Source organism: Vanellus vanellus, assembly GCF_965231255.1.
Source record: "Vanellus vanellus genome assembly, chromosome: 25".
Taxonomy (NCBI): Eukaryota; Metazoa; Chordata; class Aves; order Charadriiformes; family Charadriidae; genus Vanellus; species Vanellus vanellus.
In genome coordinates this window covers 75,981-99,098 of record NC_138930.1, presented here as the reverse complement: position 1 = coordinate 99,098, position 23,118 = coordinate 75,981, and the positions used below count along the sequence as shown (strand labels likewise).

The following is a 23,118-nucleotide window of genomic DNA, read 5'->3' as shown; positions in this document are numbered from 1 at the left end:
ATGAAAAAAAATCTCCAGGCAACAGACAAAAAAAAATATAAAATCTCTGAAAATGGAAAAAAAACAGTGACCCTACTAATGAAAAGTAACAGGATTTTTTCTTCACGGCATCACAGAAGCCATCTTTGGTGGGTAATGCTAAGGCCATGTTGCTCCAGAAGTGACTGTACAAAGACAAATTATAATTTGGATATGACAAGTGACAGATCATTTGCACCAATATTGATCATGTTTGTTCTTGACACATTCTTAAAACAATGCCAAAGCACAGCCAATGGCTGTTTCTAATCTACTGCAAGGAAATTACAGATTGCTAGGTAGAATTACTGGCCTGAAATTGCTGGAGCTTTGGACTACTCTGATCTATCAGAAGCTAAACAAAAACGATTCTGAATTGCATTTGAAAGTCATTACTTTCACAAGTACCTGTGCATTTTCTCTTATAGAACCTGTGCTGGTAAGTCAGTATGTAGCCTTTTCAGAGACTGGAGAGTATTATGTTGCACAGTACCTGCCAACATGAGACAAGATGAAAACAATTCTTCACCACTTGTCCTACAGGATCCCAGGTCATTTTTGCAGTGGCAGGGTATTCAAACTTTAACAACTGCAGTCTACTAACATTCTCTCATGCTGGCACGTATGCTAGTTAACTTTGACATGTCTGAAGTAACACAATATTTCAGAGTATTTCTGAGAGCTGCGTGGTATTGAAAGTACAAACAGATACCTATAAGGCATTTTGATACTTCATCTTTGAAAGAAAGTTACATGGTTTAACATATAGCTGAATAAATTAGTTTTCCAGGAACTGCTGAAACAAAGCAATTAACTGTAAACTGGCTTTTATTTATGGAAAATGGAATGCTTCATTAACAAACATTTTAAATGGAATATGAACAACACATTACAAAACAAATGAGTTCACATTGGATTGAGTGACATAATATGGCAGCAGTTTAAAAAAAATTACACTTACAGTAGCCCATAAGTTACAATTAATGGTAACCCTGGGTAACAAATTCACTTCAGTTGCCACCTCGCATTAAAAATTAAAACACATTCAGTAGCGACGGTTGAAACGAGGATCATTAGGTCTGTTTGTTCTCTCCTGGCCAGCAAACCCTTCTCCTTGCATTCCTCCTCCATGCATCATCTGACTTTGGTTGCCACCTTGCATGAAACCTCCACGCCTAGAAAATTATTCAGACATTTTAAATTTTCCCTTGTGACTCTGGTAGTCAGGTTGATATAATGGGTGTTCTTGTAAGACTTTTTGCATGATTTCTCACTCTTAAGAAAGATGCACTACATAAAAAACATGGGAATATTTTATTATTCCCTGACATTTAAATAACAAATCAGGTTAACTGATGCTCCTGTGTTTCTTTGGCCAGTTTGAATAGAAGAGACGCCCCTTAGAAGGGAAACAAACACCTTGCTCTTTTTAAAGTTCTTACCCTGACATGCCTCCACGATGCATCACGTGGCCAGGTCTGCCTCTGCCTCCACCTAAAAAAGTTCAAATACTTCCTTTATATCCTCAGTAATTGTTTTACTTTACTTACAAGGGTAATAATGCCTGTATTTTCTGTTTTACATAGCACAACTAATGAGCTGTTGTGCAAGAAGCATACCTTGCCATCTCTCATGATCCCGTCCTATCATTCCTCCATCCACACTGCTCTGCCATGAACGATCTTGATGTCCTTCAAACTTTCGGCCGTGATCTCCCCAGTCACGCCCATCCCTGCAAAAGTATGAAATTCATACCTTCTTACATTAGCCACAGCACACAAAATAGATTCAAGTAAAACAACTAAGTCACAAACATACTCCAATACTTTACCAAGGTACATGAAAATCTTGTATTTATATTGCTATATCAAGTAATAACACAGTAATAAGCCTTCTGTTCAATCCAACTAAGATGACAAATAAGAAAGTAAGATTTTCTTAATCTGGTTTATGCTACATTGATGTCCCAGTTTACTCTGAACATCCTAGTTTGTTGTTTTGACCATTCAATTTATTTTTGGTGTTTTCTGTAGGCTGGCTTACACATAGGGCTTAATAGAAAACAAAAACACAACACAAAACCTTAAAACACCCCCCCACCCACACCTTAAGCTGTAATCATTTTATTAACTTGCTTTCCTTTCAAAGGACTGACAGGATGGTGCTTCCAATAACTACAAACTGGGGAAAAAGCACCACCCTGAAAATATCAAGCTTTGATAGTAATGTTAGGTAAAATTAATTGAAGACAAAGACTTTCAGTTATGAAGTTACTAAAAAATAATATCCTGCAAAGATGCATGTTTTGATGCACAAGACATGCTGAAAGAGATACTCATTCATAGTCCATCCAACAGAGAACAGACTCAAAGGTGAAAGTTGGAAAAAAAGAATTAAAAACTGTTTAAAAGAATTAAACACTTTCACAAATAGAAATATTCCTTAGATGCACACGAAAACATATTTTCAGTTACGTGTACTAACCGTGACTGTGGGGGTATCCCTCTACTTTCACTCATTCTTCTGTCAGATCCATAGCTACCCCAACTTTCCCGAGAGTCTCGTGAATGACGGTCTGGTCCTCCATGGCGCTCATCTGGATAATGCTAAAAGGCAAAGAACACTTACAGGACTGCCCAAAACAGACTCTTTAATTGTTCAGAGTTGCTCAGCTGTAATTACTCAATTTCAGAATCATTTAGGATGGAAGTGACCCTTCTGAGATCATCTAGTCCAATCCCTGTGCTCAAGCCAGGTCAGCCAGGGCAGGCTGTCCAGAACAGCCTCCCGTCGGGTTTTGAGTATCTTCACAGCTGGAAACTTCACCAGTTTCCCATGCAACGTGTTCAAGTGTTTGACCACCTTCACAGTTTAAAAAAAAAACAATAACGAACAACAACAAAACCCCCGAAAGGTGATTTGTTTTGTTTTCAGATGGAATTTCATGTGTTTCAGTTTGTGCTCATTGACCCTCGTCCTGTCAGTGAGCACTACTGAATAGAGCCTGGCTTCATCTTCTCCATATCCTTCCTCCCATCAGCCTTGTCCAGGCTGAATGGTCCCAGCTCTCTCAACCTCTCCTCATACAAAAGATGCTCCACACTCTTATCACCTTTGTGGCCCTGTGCTGCACTTAACTCTAGTAAGTTCTTATCTTTCTTGTACTGGGGAGCCCAGCACCAGAAAGTATGCCAGATGGGTGCCAAGTAGTGAAGAACCACCACCTCCCTTGACCTTCTGGGAACACTTCCTAATGCAGTGAGGATGCTACTGACCTTTGCCAGGAGGGTGTAATGCTGACTCATGGTCAGCTTGTTGTCCACCATCACCCCAAGGTCCTTCTCTGCAAAACTGCTTTTCATCTGGTCGGTCCCAAGCATGTACTGCTGCACATGGTTATTCCTCCCCAGGAGCAGGACTTTGCATTTCCCGTTGTTGAACTTAATGATACTGCCCTCTGCCCAATTCTCCAGCCTATCCAGGTTCCTCTGAGTCTCACAGCTTAGCCGTCAGTAAAGGACACTTGAGGATTCCACGACTCCACAAAATTAATCTCTCGCTGCTTGAATGTGCCCTAAAGGTCTCTCCCCCCAGTGCTCCAAAACATGCAAACATCTCTACTAGTTCTGCTGTTATTTCCATGCAACCTCAGCAAGTGAAATTTATGTATACTTTGTACCTTTGCCTTTTCTACACAATCTTTTGAAATACTCTACCTCTTTTGACACAATTAACTTGTTTTGTTTTGATTTGTGTCAGAATAACTGTATCTAACTTTTATAATAAACAAGTCTTTGAACTAAATTTCATCTTATTAAGGAAAACAAGATAATCTGGTTATTGATACGTATTTTGGGAGATATAATTTAATTCCTAACTACTGAAATTTAATCTGACACACACTATAGAAAACCAGGTTATAAGCAATTCAGATGCTTCTGTAGCTTTATAAAGCAAACTCACTTGTCCATCTCGATCTCCCATCATTGTCCTTGATCCATCTCTCCTACAAACAGACAATAAAAATCAGACTGCAGGAGTAAAACATACAGCAGTCTATAAAAATCCACTACGTAAGAGAGATGAAAAATCCTGCTTCCATGTAGTGCCAATATTATAGCTACAAAAGGCACAAACAGGTGGCATGGATGGAAACCCTGACACATTTTGGATTCCTGGAAAACCCAGTTAGTCCTAAGGTATAAACCAAAATATTCTCGTTAAGATGCTAGGTGCCTACAATATTATTTAGAAATTTTTCAGAATCCTAACAAATGTGTGAAACAGCATTGCAAGCAGAATGCTCTGAACAAGCCTGCCAGAAGGCTTAACTCATGGCACAGAACAGATCTCTTCGTGGTTATACAAGAAAAAAATCCCCAGCCACTAAGCCACACTTAAAAAATAAAATGCAAACCAAACACAGCAAAGTCAGCAAAACGTGACATTAAATGCATTTTTGTCTTTCTATTTCAGGCAACACAGTGGAGTTAAGACACCAACCTGTCTATTGAATGGTCTTGATAACGGCCACGATCCCTATGATCAAAGTCATGGAAGCGGTCCTGGCGACTGAAATCTGAATGGTACCTATCATTCATTGCCATTCGTTTTGCCTCTGGCCAGTATGGATCATCTCTCCTGAAAGAATACACTCATTTTAGTCAAGATAATGACTTTTGATGTTGTTACCTCCTTATAAACTGTGCAAACCAGAAGAAGGGTAATTAAGTTCAAAAGGGAGTTGAAAAACCACAGTGAGGATAGTTTGGCTGAGGCTATTAAACTTGATCATCTCAATGCAATCAACAACTGCTCATTAATGGAAGCTGACAGCATACGGATGAGACAGAACTTGGCAGCAACGTTTTCCACTTGCATCATTTGTATCTGTTGGCTTTACCTGCCATCTATGTCATATGGTCTTCTCATTGCAGACCGACGTTCTTGTTCATAGCGCAGTTGCTCATGCTGGCGTCGCAGCTCTTCTCTTTCTCGCTGAATGCGATCTTGTTCTCTTCTCCTTTCATGCTCTATGTGCATACGTTCTCTTTCCAGTCTTTCTCTTTCCATCCGTTCTCGTTCAAGACGCTGCCTTTCAATTTCCAGTCTCTCACGAGCAATCTCAAGCCTCTCCCTTTCCTCTCGTTCACGGATAGTCTGAAGGTGCTGCTGTCTCTCCCGACGCTCACGTGTGCTATTTTAACAGAAACAAAAGGTTACAGATCTAATACTAATACTTCTTACTTGTATTTAGACTCCTGGTTTGACACACTCCCACAAAACCCAGCTGTGGGGGCACATAATCCTATACGGTCAGGAGAATTTGAATCCAAATGTCCCAAGCTCATTCCTCAAATAAAATACCCAACTCTGAAGAAGCCACAATGGTCTGCTGGATAATATGACTCCACTAAGGCTCAGAAATCTACCTAAGAGAGAGAAACATTTCCCTCTCCAGTAAGAATGATGAAAGCATTTCCCCCCCCCCCCATCCAATTCAACTTCAGGTAAGTAATAAAGTTTTGTAATGTATGGAAAATGTTTTAACATGGAAGTCAGGTCACAGCAAGAAATTTGAAGCATGGACATTATCACCTTTATCCTGTATTTAACATAATGAAAACAGAAATAAACCCCCATAAAAATAATTAAATATCTGAATTAAGTTCTTAACTAAAAAGATACAATGTGGAAACTTTGAAGTGTTGCTGGAAAATCCTCCAATTTCTCTGTAGACACAATGTATTTAAATACAAAAATATTAGTCTTGTTTCATTTCAAACACCATAGAGACTTTGCATGCTATGACAACAGAGACAAGGTCTTATTCTGAGAAAGACAACTTTTCTCCTGGTCTTTCCCTGTATATTTTAATGTGGAAAGCTTAGAATTATCATTTCACCTCTACTATAATGCATGCTCAGCTAAGGAGAGCAGCATACTTAAATCAATCATCTAAGCCACCAAATCTACGAAATGGAAAAAGAACAAAAAATAAACTGCAATTTTTTTTCCCCAAACACAGTTTCAAGTATTAACAGAGTCAATAATTGGAGCTTTCCCAATTCAATAGATATGTGACCCACGAACACATAACAAATTACAAGTAAAAAAACCAAATCAAACTCCTCTTTATCTCTTACTTATTTTAATAAAATGAAGATTCTATTAATTCTAGGGAAAAAAAAAAAAAAATCAAACAATTTCACTGTTGCTCTTACCGGCGCTGCTCTGCCTCCCTCATTTTTCGCTGTGCTTTAATTTTGTCAAATGGCACAATGCCTTGTCTCTCTCTGCTCTCCGATTTGCGATCCTGGCTCTTAATGCTCTGTATTTAATATTGAAGTAGAGAAACTTAATGGAGGACATTTATAAAAGGACAACTATCACAAACAAAGCTCTCTTTCCATTCATACATATCATGTCTCAAAGTTTGGTCTCTGCAATTTTAAAAAAAGCTGTTCTATTTTTAACATTACAGACACACCATATAGTAACACAGTAATACATACCTTTCCACATTTGTTTGGCAGGATTTCATTACTGAATACAGTATCAGCCATATGAAAGGTATTTTACTAATTAAGATCTAAATCCACATTACAGAAACTAATTAGACAAATAGGTAAGACAAGCATGGGTTACATGTAGCTTGACAGGATTTAGTATTGTTTCTAAGGAAAAATGACACATAATGTTTCCCATGCAGAAACATTACTTACTCTGTCTTTTGATGCAGTTGATGTTTTCACACTAATAACAGGTTCTCCTTTGGATTTATCCATTACTACTGTTCTCTCTGTTCCTTTACTTCCTAACGGTGAGTGGAAAGAGATGGAAAAAACAATCAAACTAAATAACCTACACCACTCATTGCTATGCCAGAAATTACGTTCTCTAAAATGTGAAAATGGGCATTTAAACCTCTCTTCAAAAATCACTTTTTCACTACACCTATTCCAAGTGCTTCTGTTAAGGGTGACACGATGTCAAACACCCTCCCCCCCACCTCTTTATACCATCTGGATTTCCAATTAAGAACCAGAAATAATTCCAGAATATTGTCAGTTCTTTGGAGAGAACTACCTACAATTAATTATTCATACTTCCCCATGACTTCTACTCTATCAAAAAAAGAATAGCCAAATTACCTGACTTAGTAGTTTTAGGTTGATCTGATGAACCAGACTTCAGTTCATCTTTATCTTTTTTTTCCTTTTCATCTCTGTCTTCTGCCTTTTTAGGATCATCTTTTTGGTCAGATTTCTCATCCCTTTTAACACTACCAGGTCTATAGAAAGATATTGATATAGATTAGACTAATACACAGTAAAAGAAAAGAAAATTAAAGGAGAATGTTAGCAACACAGTAACAAGTAGAATTCTGATGTGATGACAGTCATAATTAGATTTCCTTCTACAACTTCCTACACCATAACATAAGACAATGCTGTGCAGTTGTCATAAAAACTTGGCCGTGACTCGGATATCCCCACTGGAGGCCAAAGGAAAAATTCACACCCACCACATGCCTAATGCCCACAAAGTTTCTTATACAACACAACGGTTATGAAGTGCCAACGTGAACCATTTTTGTTGAGCAACTAGGTGAAAGGCAAAAACTTCTCAGCAAGTAGCATTTAATACAAGTTATGCCTCAAAAAGATAATTAAAAGCAAAGGATTTTGTGTCTTATTCACTCACTTAAGTGTCTTTTTCAGCTATTTTCAGTAATACTAGAGCAAAAGTATAGTGCTGAAGAGGAACATGTTCTGGAAACAGGGTCTCGGACAACTGATCTTTAACTGTTTGTGACCGCAACAACCTGAGAAAGCCCTATTTGAATGAGAGAAAAATTTAACAAAGGAACAGTGACATGCTGATCAAAATTCTCAAATGGCCCTTCCTATAGATTTATAACATGAAAGCACCACAGTCTTTAGTAAAAAGCAAATAGAGCTGAATTAAAAGGTATGCTTGAAAATGCAACTTTCCAATGCCTGCCTTAAAGCATGTAACAGAAACATGTTAAGTTAGGCACCAAACACCAGCAGAAGTTTATCTTGTAGTAAAAGTTGGAAAAAGGCACCTGTCACTCGTTTTGAATGTTTGCCACAGAAATTCTTACTGTAACTTTGTTTTTCCTGACAAATCCATATAGACTGAAGAACAGAGAATTTTTAGAACAGTACCTCTCACTGACTATTTCTTTCCTTGCTTCATTCTCTTTCTTTTCACTTGGCTTCTTTCCAGCAGGTTCATTTTTTGCCTGAAATGTGTTTTGCACATCATCAGCTGAGAATGTGGACTCGATCACTTATACAATCTAACAGTAATGGGATATCTTTGAGGATCAGTACTCACTTTTTCTACAGAAATTATTTTCCCATGTAACTCTGTTTTGTGGAGGTGAGTAATACACTTTGTTGCTTCCTCAGCTGTAGACATCGTAACAAAGCCATAACAGCGAGCACCAGGACTGCGAGCATTGGTGACCACTTTTGCACCTACCACCTTTCCAAAAGAAAGAGGTTTTACACTCACTGTAACAACTGCCCACCATTTAATAGCAAGAAGTACAAGCTCTGTTTCTACTGTTTTATTCCTGCCCATCATTGTTCAGGCAAATTCTGTTTCTAAGAGATTAACAAATACAAAAGGAGCATTGCTTAGAGCCAATCATGCTTCTGTTGCCAATGCAATGCTGCAAAAGCTGAATCAATGGATGGGAGCCAAAGACTGAATTCTGTTCTGAAGAAAGCCCATTTAAAAAAAAAAAAAAAAAAAAAAAGAGAAGAATAAAAAGAGAGACTAACTTTACATCAACAACATAATTTTCTTAAGGATAAAGGGAGTAAAAACCTAATAAATATTTGTAAGCCAATTTCCACCCGCACGCTAATGCTCACTCAGCTGCTACGTCCCATCTCCCCTTGTCAAAATGTTTTCATGTCACTGCTAAGAGGCAAACCCAAAAAGTATGACTTGAAAATGCCCACGTAAACCACCTGCTTTCAGAAATGGTGCTTACTTACGCTCATGTATTCAATACAGCTCACTTTGCATTACAGAAATCAATCATATTTCACAGAAGTGTCATATTGTAAAGTACAGCTGAATAAAGAACATACTTTTGAGCATCTGATTTATTGCAGATGTACATCTACTTCTAGGAAGCTTTGCCTCTAGTAACACTCCAAAGAAAATAACAGTAATTTTATTTAAACGACTAAACATTCCCATGGCATCTAAATAGAGGCAAATACTAGGTTGGCTATTGCATAGTTTTTAATTACATTTAAAATTTTGCGGTACATGTCTATGATCAACATTACAGGTTACCAGATGGAATTCTGAACAAATAAATGGAAGGAAATTATTGTATTTTTACTGCTATGAGGAATGTTAAAAAGGTTTTACTAGTCTCATGACTTTCAGACAAACTCAAAGCTGTGCTACGCTTAATCCATTTTTGTGCCTACAGTAAAGTCACATTTAAGTTCTAGAGTATTTTTATTAGTTAAACATTCAATAGCAGACTGCTAGCACACAGATTTTTTTTTTTTACTACAATCTGCTGACAGTCATCTTTAAATAGACTTCAAAGACTTTACAAAAGTCCTTCTTCTATTAAACTAGCTCTTTCAATTTCCCAGCTGACCGGGAGATTTAACTTGCCATTTTGTCTATCTCTAATAAAAACTGCAAGACCCCCCCTGCTCCAAACCAAACCCACACCTCCAGCTACTCAAACAAGTGCTTTTTAAAGCAATTGCCAACTCTACGACACTAAACTGGGGGGGCGTGTTGATCTGCTTGAGGGTAGATTGGCTCTGCAGAGGGATCTGGACAGGCTGGACAGATGGGCTGAGGCCAATGGTATGAGGTTCAACAAGGCCAAGTGTCGGGTCCTGCACTTGGGTCACAACAACCCCATGCAGCGCTACAGACTGGGGGCGGAGTGGCTCGAAAGCTGCCTGGCAGAAAAGGACCTGGGGGTGTTGGTGGACAACCGGCTGAGCATGAGCCAGCAGTGTGCCCAGGCAGCCAAGAAGGCCAACACCATCCTGGCCTGCATCAGGAATAGTGTGGTGAGCCGGACTAGGGAAGTAATCATCCCCCTGTACTCGGCACTGGTGAGGCCTCACCTCGAGTACTGTGTTCAGTTTTGGGCCCCTCACTACAAGAAGGACATTGAGGTGTTGGAGCGTGTCCAGAGAAGGGCTACAAAGCTGGTGAAGGGTCTGGAGGACAAACCTTATGAGGAACGACTGAGGGATCTGGGGTTGTTTAGCCTGGAGAAGAGGAGGCTGAGGGGAGACCTTATCACCCTCTACAACTACCTGAAAGGAGGTTTTAGAGAGATGGGAGCTGACCTCTTCTCCCTGGCGACAAGTGATAGGACAAGAGGAAATGGGTTCAAGTTATGTCAGGGCAGGTTTAGATTAGATGTTAGGAAGCATTTTTTCACTGAAAGGGTTATTAAACATTGGAATAAGCTGCCCAGAGAGGTGGTGGATTCACCATCCCTGGAGGTGTTTAAGAAAAGGGTAGATGAGGTGCTTAGGGACATGGTTTAGGAGTGGTGGTGTTTTTATCAGGGTAGGTTAATGGTTGGACTTGATGATCTTAAAGGTCCCTTCCAACCTCACTGATTCTATGATTCTATGATTCTAGACAAAAGTAAAACTTCAGGTACCAAAGCAATTCTTAAGATATTCCCCAATAATTATGCTTCAACATTTACTGCATATTTTACTTAGTCCTAAGGAAGTCTTTAATAAACAATGTTAAATTCACTGTTGACTGTGAATTTCCAATGCTTGAGGATACTATACTACAGCACAGGACACAGAAGTGTATGCAAAGAGTCATTGACTGTTTCAAATAAAGGACTGTAAATGCAACTTTATTTTTGTTTGGAAGCAAGAGACAGAATAAAAAAAACAGTCATTTATAGTGTGTACTTCAGCAAATTTTTCCTTGATATCCCACAATATTTGATAATTTGATTCCTTTCACTGGTATTTTCAGTGACAGGAGCTTAAGAAGTCTTAATAAGACAGTCTCGAGTGGAAAAAAACAAAACCAAAAACAAACAAGAAAAAACAAACAAATCCTTACCTTCCCATATTTGCTGAACAGATTCTTCAAATCTGTAGCTCTGGTAGTGGAAGCCAGTCCACTCACCCAAAAGTTTCTACCAGAACTGCTAGCAGTGCGACCTATTTAGGAAAACAAACAAACAAAAGCAAAACATACCCAAAATCCTAATTATCTCAACAACTACTTCCGAATTTAAAAGGAGCTGTTCTACAAATCTTTTATTTTTTAAAATCATAGAGCAACTTAAATGCAACATGTATCATTCTCCCCCCATGATTCACATTCCTGAAGGCAAGTAGTATTTCAAGTCCAAAAAGTGTACGATGGAACTACAAGCTTTAGTACACATAACAGGAGTATGTTATGTCACTCTTCAAGAAACGGGACTAGGGCATCTCTGAAGTAATTGTGGCTCTTCAGAATGTGCCTGGATATTAACTAAGTAACTGCACTTGCAGGAAAAGACATAAGACCTGCTAAAGTTGCGGGAACTGTGTTTAGTACCCACGTACGCTCATGTCTTGCTCTCCTTATCTCCCCAACTCAAAAGGAATAATGATGGGACACAGATTAACTGTACCTCTCAAGGAAAGACATTCACCATAAAGAAAGCAAGAAAGTTTCTCTCCTACTTCTGCCCACACAGATTCCACAGTTGGGGTATGAAGCTTGTGACTTCTTCAGAAAAGACCTAGCTTTTTTTAACTATGCAAGAACTACAGAACACCCATCCAATCTCGCATCTCAACCAGAAAGACAATTTTATAAATGCTTATGTCCTTGTAAAGTTTGAAAACCCAACTAGCAATTAAAAAGCGTTCAAGCTGAACTCCAAGTTTTAGTGCTTGCATTTCAGCATGAAGCACATATTGCAGGGATACTGTTTCCAGTCTCCTTTGAAATGCCTTTACTGTCCTATCAGTCTTGGTAGTGTTCAGTTCCACAGGCTTCAAACGAATAGAGTGAACCAGGTTTCAGTCCAGCTACCTGCTTCCAAACCATCTGCCTTTTTTTTTTGGGGGGTGATAGACGGAATTTTTCAGAACTGCTTTCATTGAGGGAAGACATCTCTTGCAGAACCTTTCTAAAATGCTATTTCATTCAGATGTCTTTGCAATAACTTAATTCATGATAATTTTTGTCACTGTCTCAAACATGAGCTTCACACTGAGAACATTTTTGTTAATATTTATAGAAGTTTCCTAGAGAAGCATGCAATCATTTGTGCCAATCTCTTTAAAAAAAAAAAAAAAAAGGGTCTTCTGCATAGATGCATAGACTGAGTGTACACATGTCATCTTCTAGTCTCAAGAACTGCACGGACAAAGGCATGTCATGCGTGCAAACACGGGGGAGAGAAATTGTCTTGATATTTCAAAAAGCTGAGCCGTAAGCTTTGATGCCTTCACTTTTGCACATGCTTCCTCTAGAATTTTAAAATGGCCACCTGCAGTTACACTGGCACCAGCATCCAGGAGAAAAATGAGTTCTTTTTTCTTTCTTGTATTTTACTGATGATTTTTTTGATTATTTAAACTACATTGATGCCCCTTTTGAATAAGCTTTGATCAGTCTTAACACCTCCAGATTCTGCCCTCCTATAAGACTTAAAGAGGTGCTCCTGCAATAGTACTGCACTTCCAAGACAAAGAAAGACTGGGACTATAAAATCTCTAACTTAGAAACCAGAACAATACAGGTATTGGCAGCCTCAACACCAAAGACATCTTTCAGATATGTGTAAATTGACTGCCAAGTCCACCAGACTTATAAGCTCATAAATTTATTTTTCTACACTCTTATTAATACAGCTCTCAATGAATGCATGAAACAAGGAAAACTCCTCATCCTAAATAAAATCCTTTCATACAGGTGTGGAAATAGCAACATATGAGTCAGAACTGACTTGTAGATATATAGTTATGTACCTTTCTTCTGGCTCAACTGCTTTGCTCTGCATGCAGAGCAAGTTATATAACCAAGCAGCTACCTCTCTCCTGCGCTGTTTACTAAGCCAGAAAATTATTTAAACAAATGTTATGGAATGCAGCACATCCTTTGGAGGAAGGTACGCAGGAACAAGGTTGTTATCAGACACCCAAGTTCCTGTTTTAAATGCAAACTTCAAGAAGTTTTCTCAGTCCACAAAAAAAATACACTCAAGTCCTTGGGTAAATGACACCATGCACAAAATGTTCCTTTAAATATTCTGAAATAAAAAACACAAGATTGCAGACTGTAAGCAAGAGGCAAACAGACCCTAATGGAGCTGAGGGTGAGGTCCAGTAGCTTGCACAGACAGGTATAACTCCGGATCTTGGAAAAAGCAGCTGATAATGAGTTCAGTCTGTGTTTTAAAACCCAATTAAAACCAAACAAATTATTCCTCTCCAGTCAGTAGACAGATCTCATGATGAGTTTCTTGCCTATTATAGGAATTGTTGGAACTTCCACGCTTACAGTGCTGAACTACCTGCCTGCAGTATGTAAGAAGAACATGAACAGTCACTTCTAAGTTTTCTGCCCTGGTCCAGTAGGAGAGAATAGAGAGATGGGGTGAGCTGCAGAGACTCAGCAGCCTGATGTATTAAAAGGAACAAGTATGATGAAAAGAAGGAACAGGCACCTGACACTGTTGATCAAGAAATTTTCGTCTTGCTTATGACACATATTTGCACCATAAACAGAATCATAGAATTGTTTAGGTTGGAAGAGACCTTGAAGACCATCTAGTTCCAACCCCCCCTGTCATAGGTAGGGACACCTCCCGCTAGACTCAAGTCCAACCTGGCATTGAACACCTCCAGGGATGGAGCTTCCACAACTTCTCTGGGCAACCTGTTCCATTGCCTCACCACCCTCTGAGTGAAAAACTACCTTCTTCCAATTTAAAGCCATTCCTCCTCATCCTATCACTACATGCCCTTGTAAAAAGTCCCTCCATGGCTTTCCTGTAGGCCCCCTTTTAGGTACTGGAAGGCCACTATAAGGTCTCCCCAGAGCCTTCTCTTCTCCAGGCTGAACAACCCCAACTCTCTCAGCCTGTCAAACAGGATCTGCATGGACAAAGATTTAATAATGTCAATCTAATTTGAAGAAAACTGTAGCATTTAAATACGTGACTACTAGATTGCAAATTATTTCAGCAAAACAGAAGACGATATGAAGAATCGCAAGCATATAGTAAAGGAAACACAATCGCGAAAGGCTCTTGACTCACTAACAGCTGTTGGTAAACTTCTTCAGTGCCATGAAGGATGTATTTGCCATGTATTGGTGTCTACCTTTGAAGATCAAGATACAAAAAAAAGGGTGCGATACCAATATCCTTAGAAAATGCATAGAAGGAAAATAGGTGGTTTTGACATAAATAGATTAAAAATAAGAAATCTAGAAAAGGGGGAATAATTTATGATATTTAGCTGCTGCAGATTCCGCTGCTCTGCTGAAACAGCCCATCAAATACAAAAACAGTTTCTCCAAGCAATCATTAATATTCTATTTTGCAAAAGAAACATACCTTTCTCATCCTTTGAAATTATCTTTGTATCTCTGTCCTCCTCAACAGGGCTAAAGACAAAACACCACATTATTCAAGTCAGAAAGAAAAATGACTAACTGCGAACTATGAAAAATGCTAAAATTAAATACCTACCAGAAAATATGTTGCAAACAAAAACACACCTTTGTATACTTGATTTAAGAAACCTGACAAGAAATAACGAAGTCAGATTCTTAAACAGAGTTATATTAGGAAGATGTTTACAAATAACAATAATTTAAGAAAACAACCTTTGAAGGTTGAGGAAGAAAAGCAATCAAACCCTCTGTGTTTAAAAAAAAATAAAAATCTGAACATGGAACAATAAAACAGATTCTCTAGGAATAGGCTACAATTTCATCAGTCTCGGTGGCCAATTGAAGGAAACAGCTTATTCGCATCACTTAACGACCAATGAAAAAAGATAGCATCTGGTCTATAACGGAGAAAAAACAAACCTCTTTTTCTGATCACCACCCTCACTGGTTGAGGACTCTTTAGTAGCAGGGGATTCCTCAGAATTAGCTTTGTCTTCTGTTTTCTTGGCATCTTCTTTGCTATCTTTGGCTTCGGGACCTGCGCCTTTTTCCGCTGTTTCCCCACTAGAGGCTTCCAGGCCTTGGGAGCGTTTGCTACTCTGATCGCTTAGGGTCTCTACTACTAAAGATTCAGAGTCCGGCTTCTCTTCATCTATTGTCTGTTCACTTGTCTCCCCTTTTGCTACAACTAAACGCTTTGCTTCCTTCCTTGCCATAGCTTGTGCCGATTTGCTGTCCAAATCTAAAGCATCTTCCTCCAACTGAGCGGCAGCAAGAGCGTCCTCTTCCTCTGCTAGCCTCTTGCCTGGCACCACGTTACTTGCTTCCTGTGTATGTGGCCGCTCCGCTTCAGAAGTTTCTTCGTTAAGTGGTTCAGATTTACAAGTTTCCCCCAAAATGTCGAGTATTTTCTCATTTTCTACGGATTTAACAGGAATAGAATGGCACAAGATTTAATCACCAGGGAAATACAGCAATCACAAATGTGGAACTGGCATGGCTGCCACACTAACACCAAGAGAACTTCTAAGCTACACAGAGATTGGAAAACCCTAGTGTACACAGTGTTAAAAGTACTACGCTAACTGCTGTCTGACAAACTACCAAATCAGCCCTAAAATGTTAACAGGGAAGAAAAATGCCCCCACAGATTTAACAAAAACCTTCTGGCTGATCCTTGATATTCTTCATGAAATCATTCAGCTCTGTTTCTTCTCTAGTTAGCTTCCAGAGTCCAAGATGCTTAACTGAACGTATCAAGGCACTGAGGGTTCAATTTCTAAATTTCTGTGAAATTCTTTTAGCAGACAGTCCAACATGAGAACTGGGCATCTTCTGATGGTGCATGAGTGTGTTTGCAGTCCAGAAAGTGAAAAGTATCTGTATGACATTTCCATGAAGAAACTCTCTTCTTTCTTCTGTATCCAGTAACTAATCTTTACATTTTAATGCCCTACAATATCTTTTTACTGCTTTCACTGCTCTCTACTTAGTAACAGAGTTAAGGTGTGTGTGATATCACAAGATCTGTTTACAAGTAGAATCTTTAGCTTTTAAACTGTGATTAACTTCTCTAAATCCATTTATGTAGTTTAGCAGGTTTTAAACCATTTCATTTCACTGGAAATATCTCAAAGATGACAAGCATCACTTCACAGATCTGGGGATATGATTGGGTTTCCAATCTCTATGACCCTGCATGATCTGGATTGTCCATCATAAAAATAATGCAAATTATGTTTGTTTGCTTGGGGTTTTAATAGTTAATGGCTTAAAAAGTATTAGTTGAAAAGGCAGGAATATGTTTTTCTTTAACAGTACCTGGCTCCAAGTGTAGCTTCTCCGTTTTCTGTTTGGGAAAATAAACACAGAAAGAGGATTTTGTAACACAAGGAAATTGTATTTTGTAACACAAAACAATAGCAACAACACCTCCCCCCCCAATCCCAAGACTGAAAACTACACAAACTACTATGTTTTGCACTTTTTTCCCCACCGTTCACTGGAACCGAATATTTTATACAGGTAATTTTCTGGCACATTAAAGCCAAAATAAAAACATCAGCCACAATTACGTTCTCATATCTAACTTGGAATGTTAAAGAGACCAATAAAGTATCTGCAGAGTGAGAACCAAACCCAGCTACTACTTGATATAATCAGCAGGAATAAAAAAGAATTCAACAGTACAAGACCATTTTTATTTGCCACAAAAGCGGAGGAAGTCTTGATAGCTCACTGAAAAGTAGGGAAAAACACAGGGCATTCTTATTTGACAGACTGTACTCTGAGCAAGATCACATATGTCTTGTGCTCTCTTATAATTTCATATTATGGTAATGTTTTCTTTGTTGTCGCATGAGCCCAGAGTGAATACTAATAATAAAAGATAAATTTTCAATTTACCTTCATTTCAACTAAATCAGAAGCAGCATCTAAATTGTTTTCAATTTCATCATAATCTTCCTAAAAGAGTAAAAAAGGAATTATGGCATTTCTTACAAAAAGCAATGTTAGCTTATGGAGAAATACTACTGTATTCAATTTCCTAGCAGTAATATGAGAAATATTTTCCAGTATTTGACCGATCTCAGTTGCTACTTCAGATTGTGACCCAAGAATGAGGGGTAACATATAAATAGTCTCAATGATTAAGTATCTTTCTCTAGTTACCTTTCATTTTAATTTCAACATGACACTGCCAACTTCAAAATTACTCTTAGGAAATTTATTTCACGTTTCTCTGGTTACTGTACATAATATGTTTTTAAATTTTCCCACTTTTTTAATTCTTTAGTTTCTAACTGAAAAAAGAAGTTAGAAATGAAGTTGGCTTAGGTTTCTGCTTTTCTGAAAACAAAACATGTCCCCAAAAACTTCCTTCCCTAACAGCTGATGGCAAGACTCAACCAAAGCTCATTGGTTACATGATTCACAACAGCTCTAATTTACAGAATACCAGAAGATTGCCTTTCAGGTTAACTGGATGTTGTTGCAATGACTCTTGTTTTCAGAAGGTAAGTGATAAAAAGTTGAGATAGACACCACAGGCCTAAACCAAAAGAAAATACATAACGAGGCAAGCAAGGATAATATGTTCATGCCATCCAAAGGGACTTGGACAAACTGGAGAAGTGGGCCCGTGTGAACCTCATGAGGTTCAACAAGGTGAAATGCAGGGTCCCACACCTGGGTCAGGGCAACCCCCGCTATTAATACAGGCTAGGGGATGAAAGGATCGAGAGCAGCCCTGAGGAGACGGACTTGAGGGTATATGGGATGAAAAGCTGGACATAAGCCAGCAATGCGCGATCACAGCCCAGAAAGCCAACCGTATCCTAGGCTGCATCCCCAGCAGCATGGCCAGCAGGGTGAAGGGAGGAGATTCTGCCCCTCTACCCTGCTCTGGTTAGACTCCACCTGCAGTGCTGCCTCCTGCTCTGGAGCCCTCAGCACAGGAAAGACATGGACCGTTGGAGCCAGGCCAGAGGAGGCCACAGAGTTGCTGCAAGGGCTTGGAGCCCTTCTGCTGTGCGGACAGGCTGAGAGTTGGGGGTGTTCAGCCTGGAGAAGAGAAGGCTCCAGGGAGACCTCATTGCGGCCTTTCAATACTTGAAGAGGGCTTATAAGAAAGATGGGGACAGACTTTTTAGCAGGGTCTGTCACGATAGGACAAGGGGGAATGGCTTTAAACTAAAAGGTTTAGGGGAGGTTTAGACTAGATATAAGGAAGACATTTTTTTACACTCAGGGTGGTGAAACACTGGCCCAGGTTGTCCAGAGAGGTGGTAGATGCCCCATCCCTGGGAACGTTCAAGGTCAGGTTGGAAAGGGCTCTGAGCAACCTGATCTAGTTGAAGAAGTCCCTGCCAAGACTAGATGACCTTTAAAGGTCCCTTCTAACCCAAACTACTCTATGATTCTTTGATGCTACTTTGGGAGCGAACAACCTAAAATAAAAAACCCACAGGGATCCAAAGAAGGATAATATTTGGGGAGTGACCGTAACATAAGAGATTACCCTGTTCATTCAGTAGCAAGAAACTGTGCTGTCTGTAAAAGATATTGCAAGTTGCTCTCAAAACTAAGTCAAAAGACCAACAATGTCAGAACAGGGCAATACACAATGCATAAAGATTTTCTTGTTTTATTAATCTCTATGAGAAAACTGTACAACATAAATTCTTTAAACCAGAGCATTATTTCTGCAGAAAAGATTTCCAAATTATCTGTGTGTTGAAAATGTATTTCTCTCTCTCTCCATATCTATAAATATCTAGATGGCTGGGTATATGCATTTACACACCTAAACACATATAAATGGGAAGAAGGAACACCTAAGACATTACTTTCAAATTCACTCGCCTACTGTGAACATTTCAAGCTTTTGATAGGTCCAAAAACACTTACCACTTAAACAGTAGGACATAAGAGCTGTTAAAGTGAAATACAATCTGTATCACATTCATGTCCCATATTCTATTACACTGAAATAACTCGTTCACATGCCCATATACTTACTAAATACCTTCTGAAAATTTACAAATACCTCTACTCACCTCATTTTCTGTTAGTTGATCTGGAAGCTCTTTCATTTCTGCTTCAACATTTTCTTTATTATCGGACAAAGAATCAAGAATATTGTCAGGACTATAGTCTTCTCCACAGTCTACAGCACTGCTGTTATCTATTTCAGCTTCATCTAACACACTAATATCCATCATGTCAATATCTTGCAAGGTATCCAGACTTGCTTCGATATCCTCCTATAGAAAGAAAAAGGACAGATATGTATTTATTGTATTAATTACAATATTATTTATTGTAAATGATGTATATTGCTAGGAACAGCAATCATGATTTCACTTACCTGCCCATCTCTAGAGTTTTCTTCTAGCCCATTGTCTTCAACACCTTCTTCTTCTGGTTTTCTTCCTAGAGAATTATCACTGAAGTAAGCTACAGTAGTAAATTTCATAACATGTCTACTCTTTGCTGAATTACCTAATGAACACTAAGGGTTTTTTCCAACAAATAATCATTAAGACCCTGATTCAGAAGTCCAGGTCTGTCTCGATATAACGAAGGATGACTTGCCACTTGATACAAGTGAATGGCATGAGGCAGCACAGCTACGTTTTTCACAGCTACGCTCCTCTAATTCTGCAATACTCCAATACCTAAGACAACAACACTGTCTAGGAAGGTGTTCCATTTAAAAGAAACACCTATTTTTGTCATAAAAAAAACTCCCTCTTAGCATTTAAATAATTAAAGTGATTTAGAATTAGTCTTCACCTTTAACATCTTGAACACACAAATCACATTTAGGCACATCTGTCACCAGCAAACTTGTACCGCTATTCAAAAACAACTGCTCTTTCTGTATTTTTACCCCATTATCTTAAAGGAAGCATCTCAAAAGTAAGTTTCAGAAAGTATCTTTTAAGAACTTACTCTGAGCAATTCAAATAAACCACATGTAACATAGCCAACACAGTATTTAACGTTTTTGAACCAAAACCATAATGAGCTATTTCAGAACAGTTTGTTTTCAAAGCAGACAGTTACAAAATGAAATATGACACTAACAAAAGTTATAAATTTGTTGTCTGTGCGACAATGGTTCTAATTATTCCCACTGTAATTTCTCGCATCTAAAAATGTATCCCAGTGATGATGCAGGTTCAAGGGCTTCTATGTAAAAAAGGAAAATCTATAGTTACAGCAAGGAAATTAGTACCCAGCATGCTGTGGAGCCACCTTAACATACATTGGCAGAGCTTTCCACAGTAGCTTACGCTGCAGCTGCTTGCTCTGTACCTGACACAATTCTGAACTCACGGTCGCAAATACATAAACCTGCAACTCAGTGTCTCATCTACAGGTTTCAAGACTTGCTAACGGAAGTAAGGTTAGGTGTCATGTTATCATTTAAACTTCTTATTGCTCACTATCACAACAGAGTGTTACCATTTTCCATAAGGGAAAAAAAAAACTTTTTTTTTTTTATAAATTAAACTAATGAAACAGAAGAAATCAACATTGTATGCTAAGTTCTAGCTAAATGGAAACAAAGGAACTGTATTTGTCTAGACTCCGTACCTTTGCTAGTTCTTTTTGGCATTCTCTTGTTCGTCAGTTCTGAGGCCACAGGAATTTCATCAGGATCTCCTCCTTCATCCTCAATAGCCTATTGGAGACAGCAGTATGACATCCATTGTATTGTTTGTTGGTGTGCATTTGTACTGGTTTTGGATAGGATAGAGTTAAATTTCTTCCTAGTAGCTTGTATAGAGCTGCATTTTGAATTTGTGCTGGAAACAGTGTTGATAATACAGGGATGTTTCATTTATTGCTAAGGAGTGCTTACAAAGTGTTGAGGCCTTTTCCACTCCTCACCCCGCCCCACCAGCAAGCAGGCTGGGGGGAGGCAGGGGGTATAAGGAGCTGGGAGGGGACACTAGCAGGACAGCAGATCCCAACCAACTAAAGGGATATTCCAGACCATATGATGCTGTGCTCAGCAATAAAACTGGCGAGGGTGGAAGTTAGTGGGGCTGCCATTACTTGGGGACTGACTCAGCATCAGTCAGTTGATGGCATGCAATTGTTTTCTTTTATATCACTCGCTTTTCTTGGGTGTTTTTTTCCCTTTTCCTCCTCTCAGTTTTGTTTTTTGGCCTTCAATTTTTTAAAATCATTAAACTGTCTTCATCTCAACCCACAAGTTTTCTTTCACTTTTACCGTTCCAATTCTCCCCACCAGCCTGCTGGGGGAAAGCGGGTAAGTGAGTGGCTATGTGGTGCTTAGCTACCTACTGGGCTTAAATGACGACCACATTTTTAAGGATTTGGCAGATAGAAACACTAGTGTCTCAACCTAGTTCAGGTCATGCAGCTGGGCTGCCATATCAGCTGTTAGAAACACTGAATACTAAGGTGTTGGAACACAACCCCACAGCCAAATCAAGCTACAACTGAGGAGCAAAGTTCCCCTGATTTGTAAATGAGGCTCCCTCCTCAGCAGATAAGCACTTTATCTGTATAAAACTGAGTTACTGCTACAGGAACTCCAAGCGCATCCAACAGTACTTTTTTCTCAACATGCAGGCCTATTAGAACCCATAAAAGGGTCAGGACCGGGTATGCTATTCTGGCATCATGAAAGCTTGTGAAAATAACGTTCTGGAGAGGTGGGAGAGATGTAGTCAGGTGAAGCGCGTACAGAGGAAGCAAGAGAAGAGATACGGGAAAGGGCCGCGCGTGTACATGCTGGGGGAACGGGAGAGGAAACTGGGGAAGGTCGCGCGTACGTCAGAGACAGGGAACGAGCGAAAAACCGGGGTCACCGCGGAGTGAAATCAGAGTAGTGTTCCAAGCGAACGGATGAGGTGCGGCCGGCGGCGCGGGTGCCCACACGCTGGAGAGCGAGCGGGCGGCGCGGGCCTCCGCCGGAGGGTTCAGAGCGATAGCAGGAAGTAGTGAGGCGGTGGGGCTGCCGGAGGTCCCAGCAAGCGCAACGGCTCTACAGCAGTCCAAGGAACGGGGCACACTGGTGCCGGAACGAGCGCTGGGAAGCAGAGTGACACAGTGACACGTCTCCACGCCGCGCTCCAGCTCCAGCTCCAGCTCCAGCTCCAGCTCCAGCTCCAGCTCCAGCTCCAGCTCCAGCTCCAGCTCCAGCTCCAGCTCCAGCTCCCCTCAGGGCCTCGCGCGGCACCCCAGGCTAGATACCGAGCGCGCATGCGCCCTTGGGCCGGGGACAAAGGACCCGGATGACATTCCCCACCCCCACCCCCGGGCCGGGTGTGCGCCTCACCTTCCTCAGCCGCTCCATGAGAACGCTCTTGATGCCGCCACTGTCTAGGTTACGGCGTTTGAGTTCGGCCCGCAGGTCTATGACTCGCAGCTCGCTCAGCCGCCGGGTTTCGAGTTCTGAGCCGAGAGCCGCAGCCCCACCAAGGGATGTGAAGTCCCCCAGCCCGGCCGCTGATTGACTCTCCGCCATGAAGGCCCTTTCGATATTCCGCCTCAAGCCGAACGTACGGGACAATATAGCACAACCAAGCAGCTAACCTTGCAATTACAGCACAAAATGGTGGGGAGGCCAAGATGCGCCGAGGGGAAGGGGAAAAAGCCTGCTACGCGCAGGCTCGGAGAGAAGGGCGACGACGAGCTTGGGGGAGGGCGAAGGCGGTGCCTGGAAGAAAACTTGAGTGACAACTCTTACGCACGCGCATGCAGCGTTGCCCCCATCTAAGGACGGCTCGCGAGCTCTCGCGCATGCCTCCGAGGGCCGAAACAGACTGCGGTTGCGCATTCTCGCGGGAGGCAGTCAAAGGAACTAGTGCGCATGCGCACCTGCGCCAGCGTGGGGACGTTCCCCTCTACGCATGCGCGCAAGCCGTC

The 23,118-nt window shown here is 40.3% G+C and overlaps 1 protein-coding gene across 2 annotated transcripts; it reads right to left on the bottom strand.

Moving 5' to 3' along the window:
• Positions 1-828: 828 nt before the first annotated feature.
• LOC309681334 (scaffold attachment factor B1-like) lies at positions 829-22,881 on the bottom strand. Of its 2 annotated transcripts, XM_082495189.1 has the most exons (22): positions 22,529-22,881; positions 20,812-20,899; positions 19,577-19,641; positions 19,266-19,472; positions 17,113-17,172; positions 16,528-16,555; positions 15,127-15,625; positions 14,812-14,835; positions 14,648-14,697; positions 11,146-11,246; positions 8,386-8,535; positions 8,214-8,290; positions 7,173-7,312; positions 6,744-6,835; positions 6,243-6,349; positions 4,922-5,215; positions 4,522-4,659; positions 3,982-4,024; positions 2,503-2,624; positions 1,638-1,750; positions 1,461-1,512; positions 829-1,193 (listed from the first exon to the last, which is right to left on the bottom strand). In XM_082495189.1, exons 1-22 carry the CDS (start codon positions 22,715-22,717, stop codon positions 1,064-1,066), a joined length of 2,769 nt encoding a protein of 922 aa, XP_082351315.1. In that variant the 5' UTR covers positions 22,718-22,881; the 3' UTR covers positions 829-1,063. The 2 variants fall into 2 exon arrangements, with proteins under 2 accessions (XP_082351315.1, XP_082351316.1); XM_082495190.1 differs by lacking the exon at positions 14,812-14,835.
• Positions 22,882-23,118: the final 237 nt, after the last annotated feature.

Excerpts from the sequence above, each read along its gene's own strand:
- LOC309681334 (XM_082495189.1), bottom strand. The coding sequence starts at position 22,717 with ATGGCGGAGAGTCAATCAGCGGCCGGGCTGGGGGACTTCACATCCCTT. Across the intron at positions 4,025-4,521 it reads CAAGACCATTCAATAGACAG|GAGAGATGGATCAAGGACAA; the intron begins GTTGGTGTCTTA and ends GTCTGTTTGTAG. Across the intron at positions 2,625-3,981 it reads TGGGAGATCGAGATGGACAA|CATTATCCAGATGAGCGCCA; the intron begins GTGAGTTTGCTT and ends TTTGCCTTTTAG.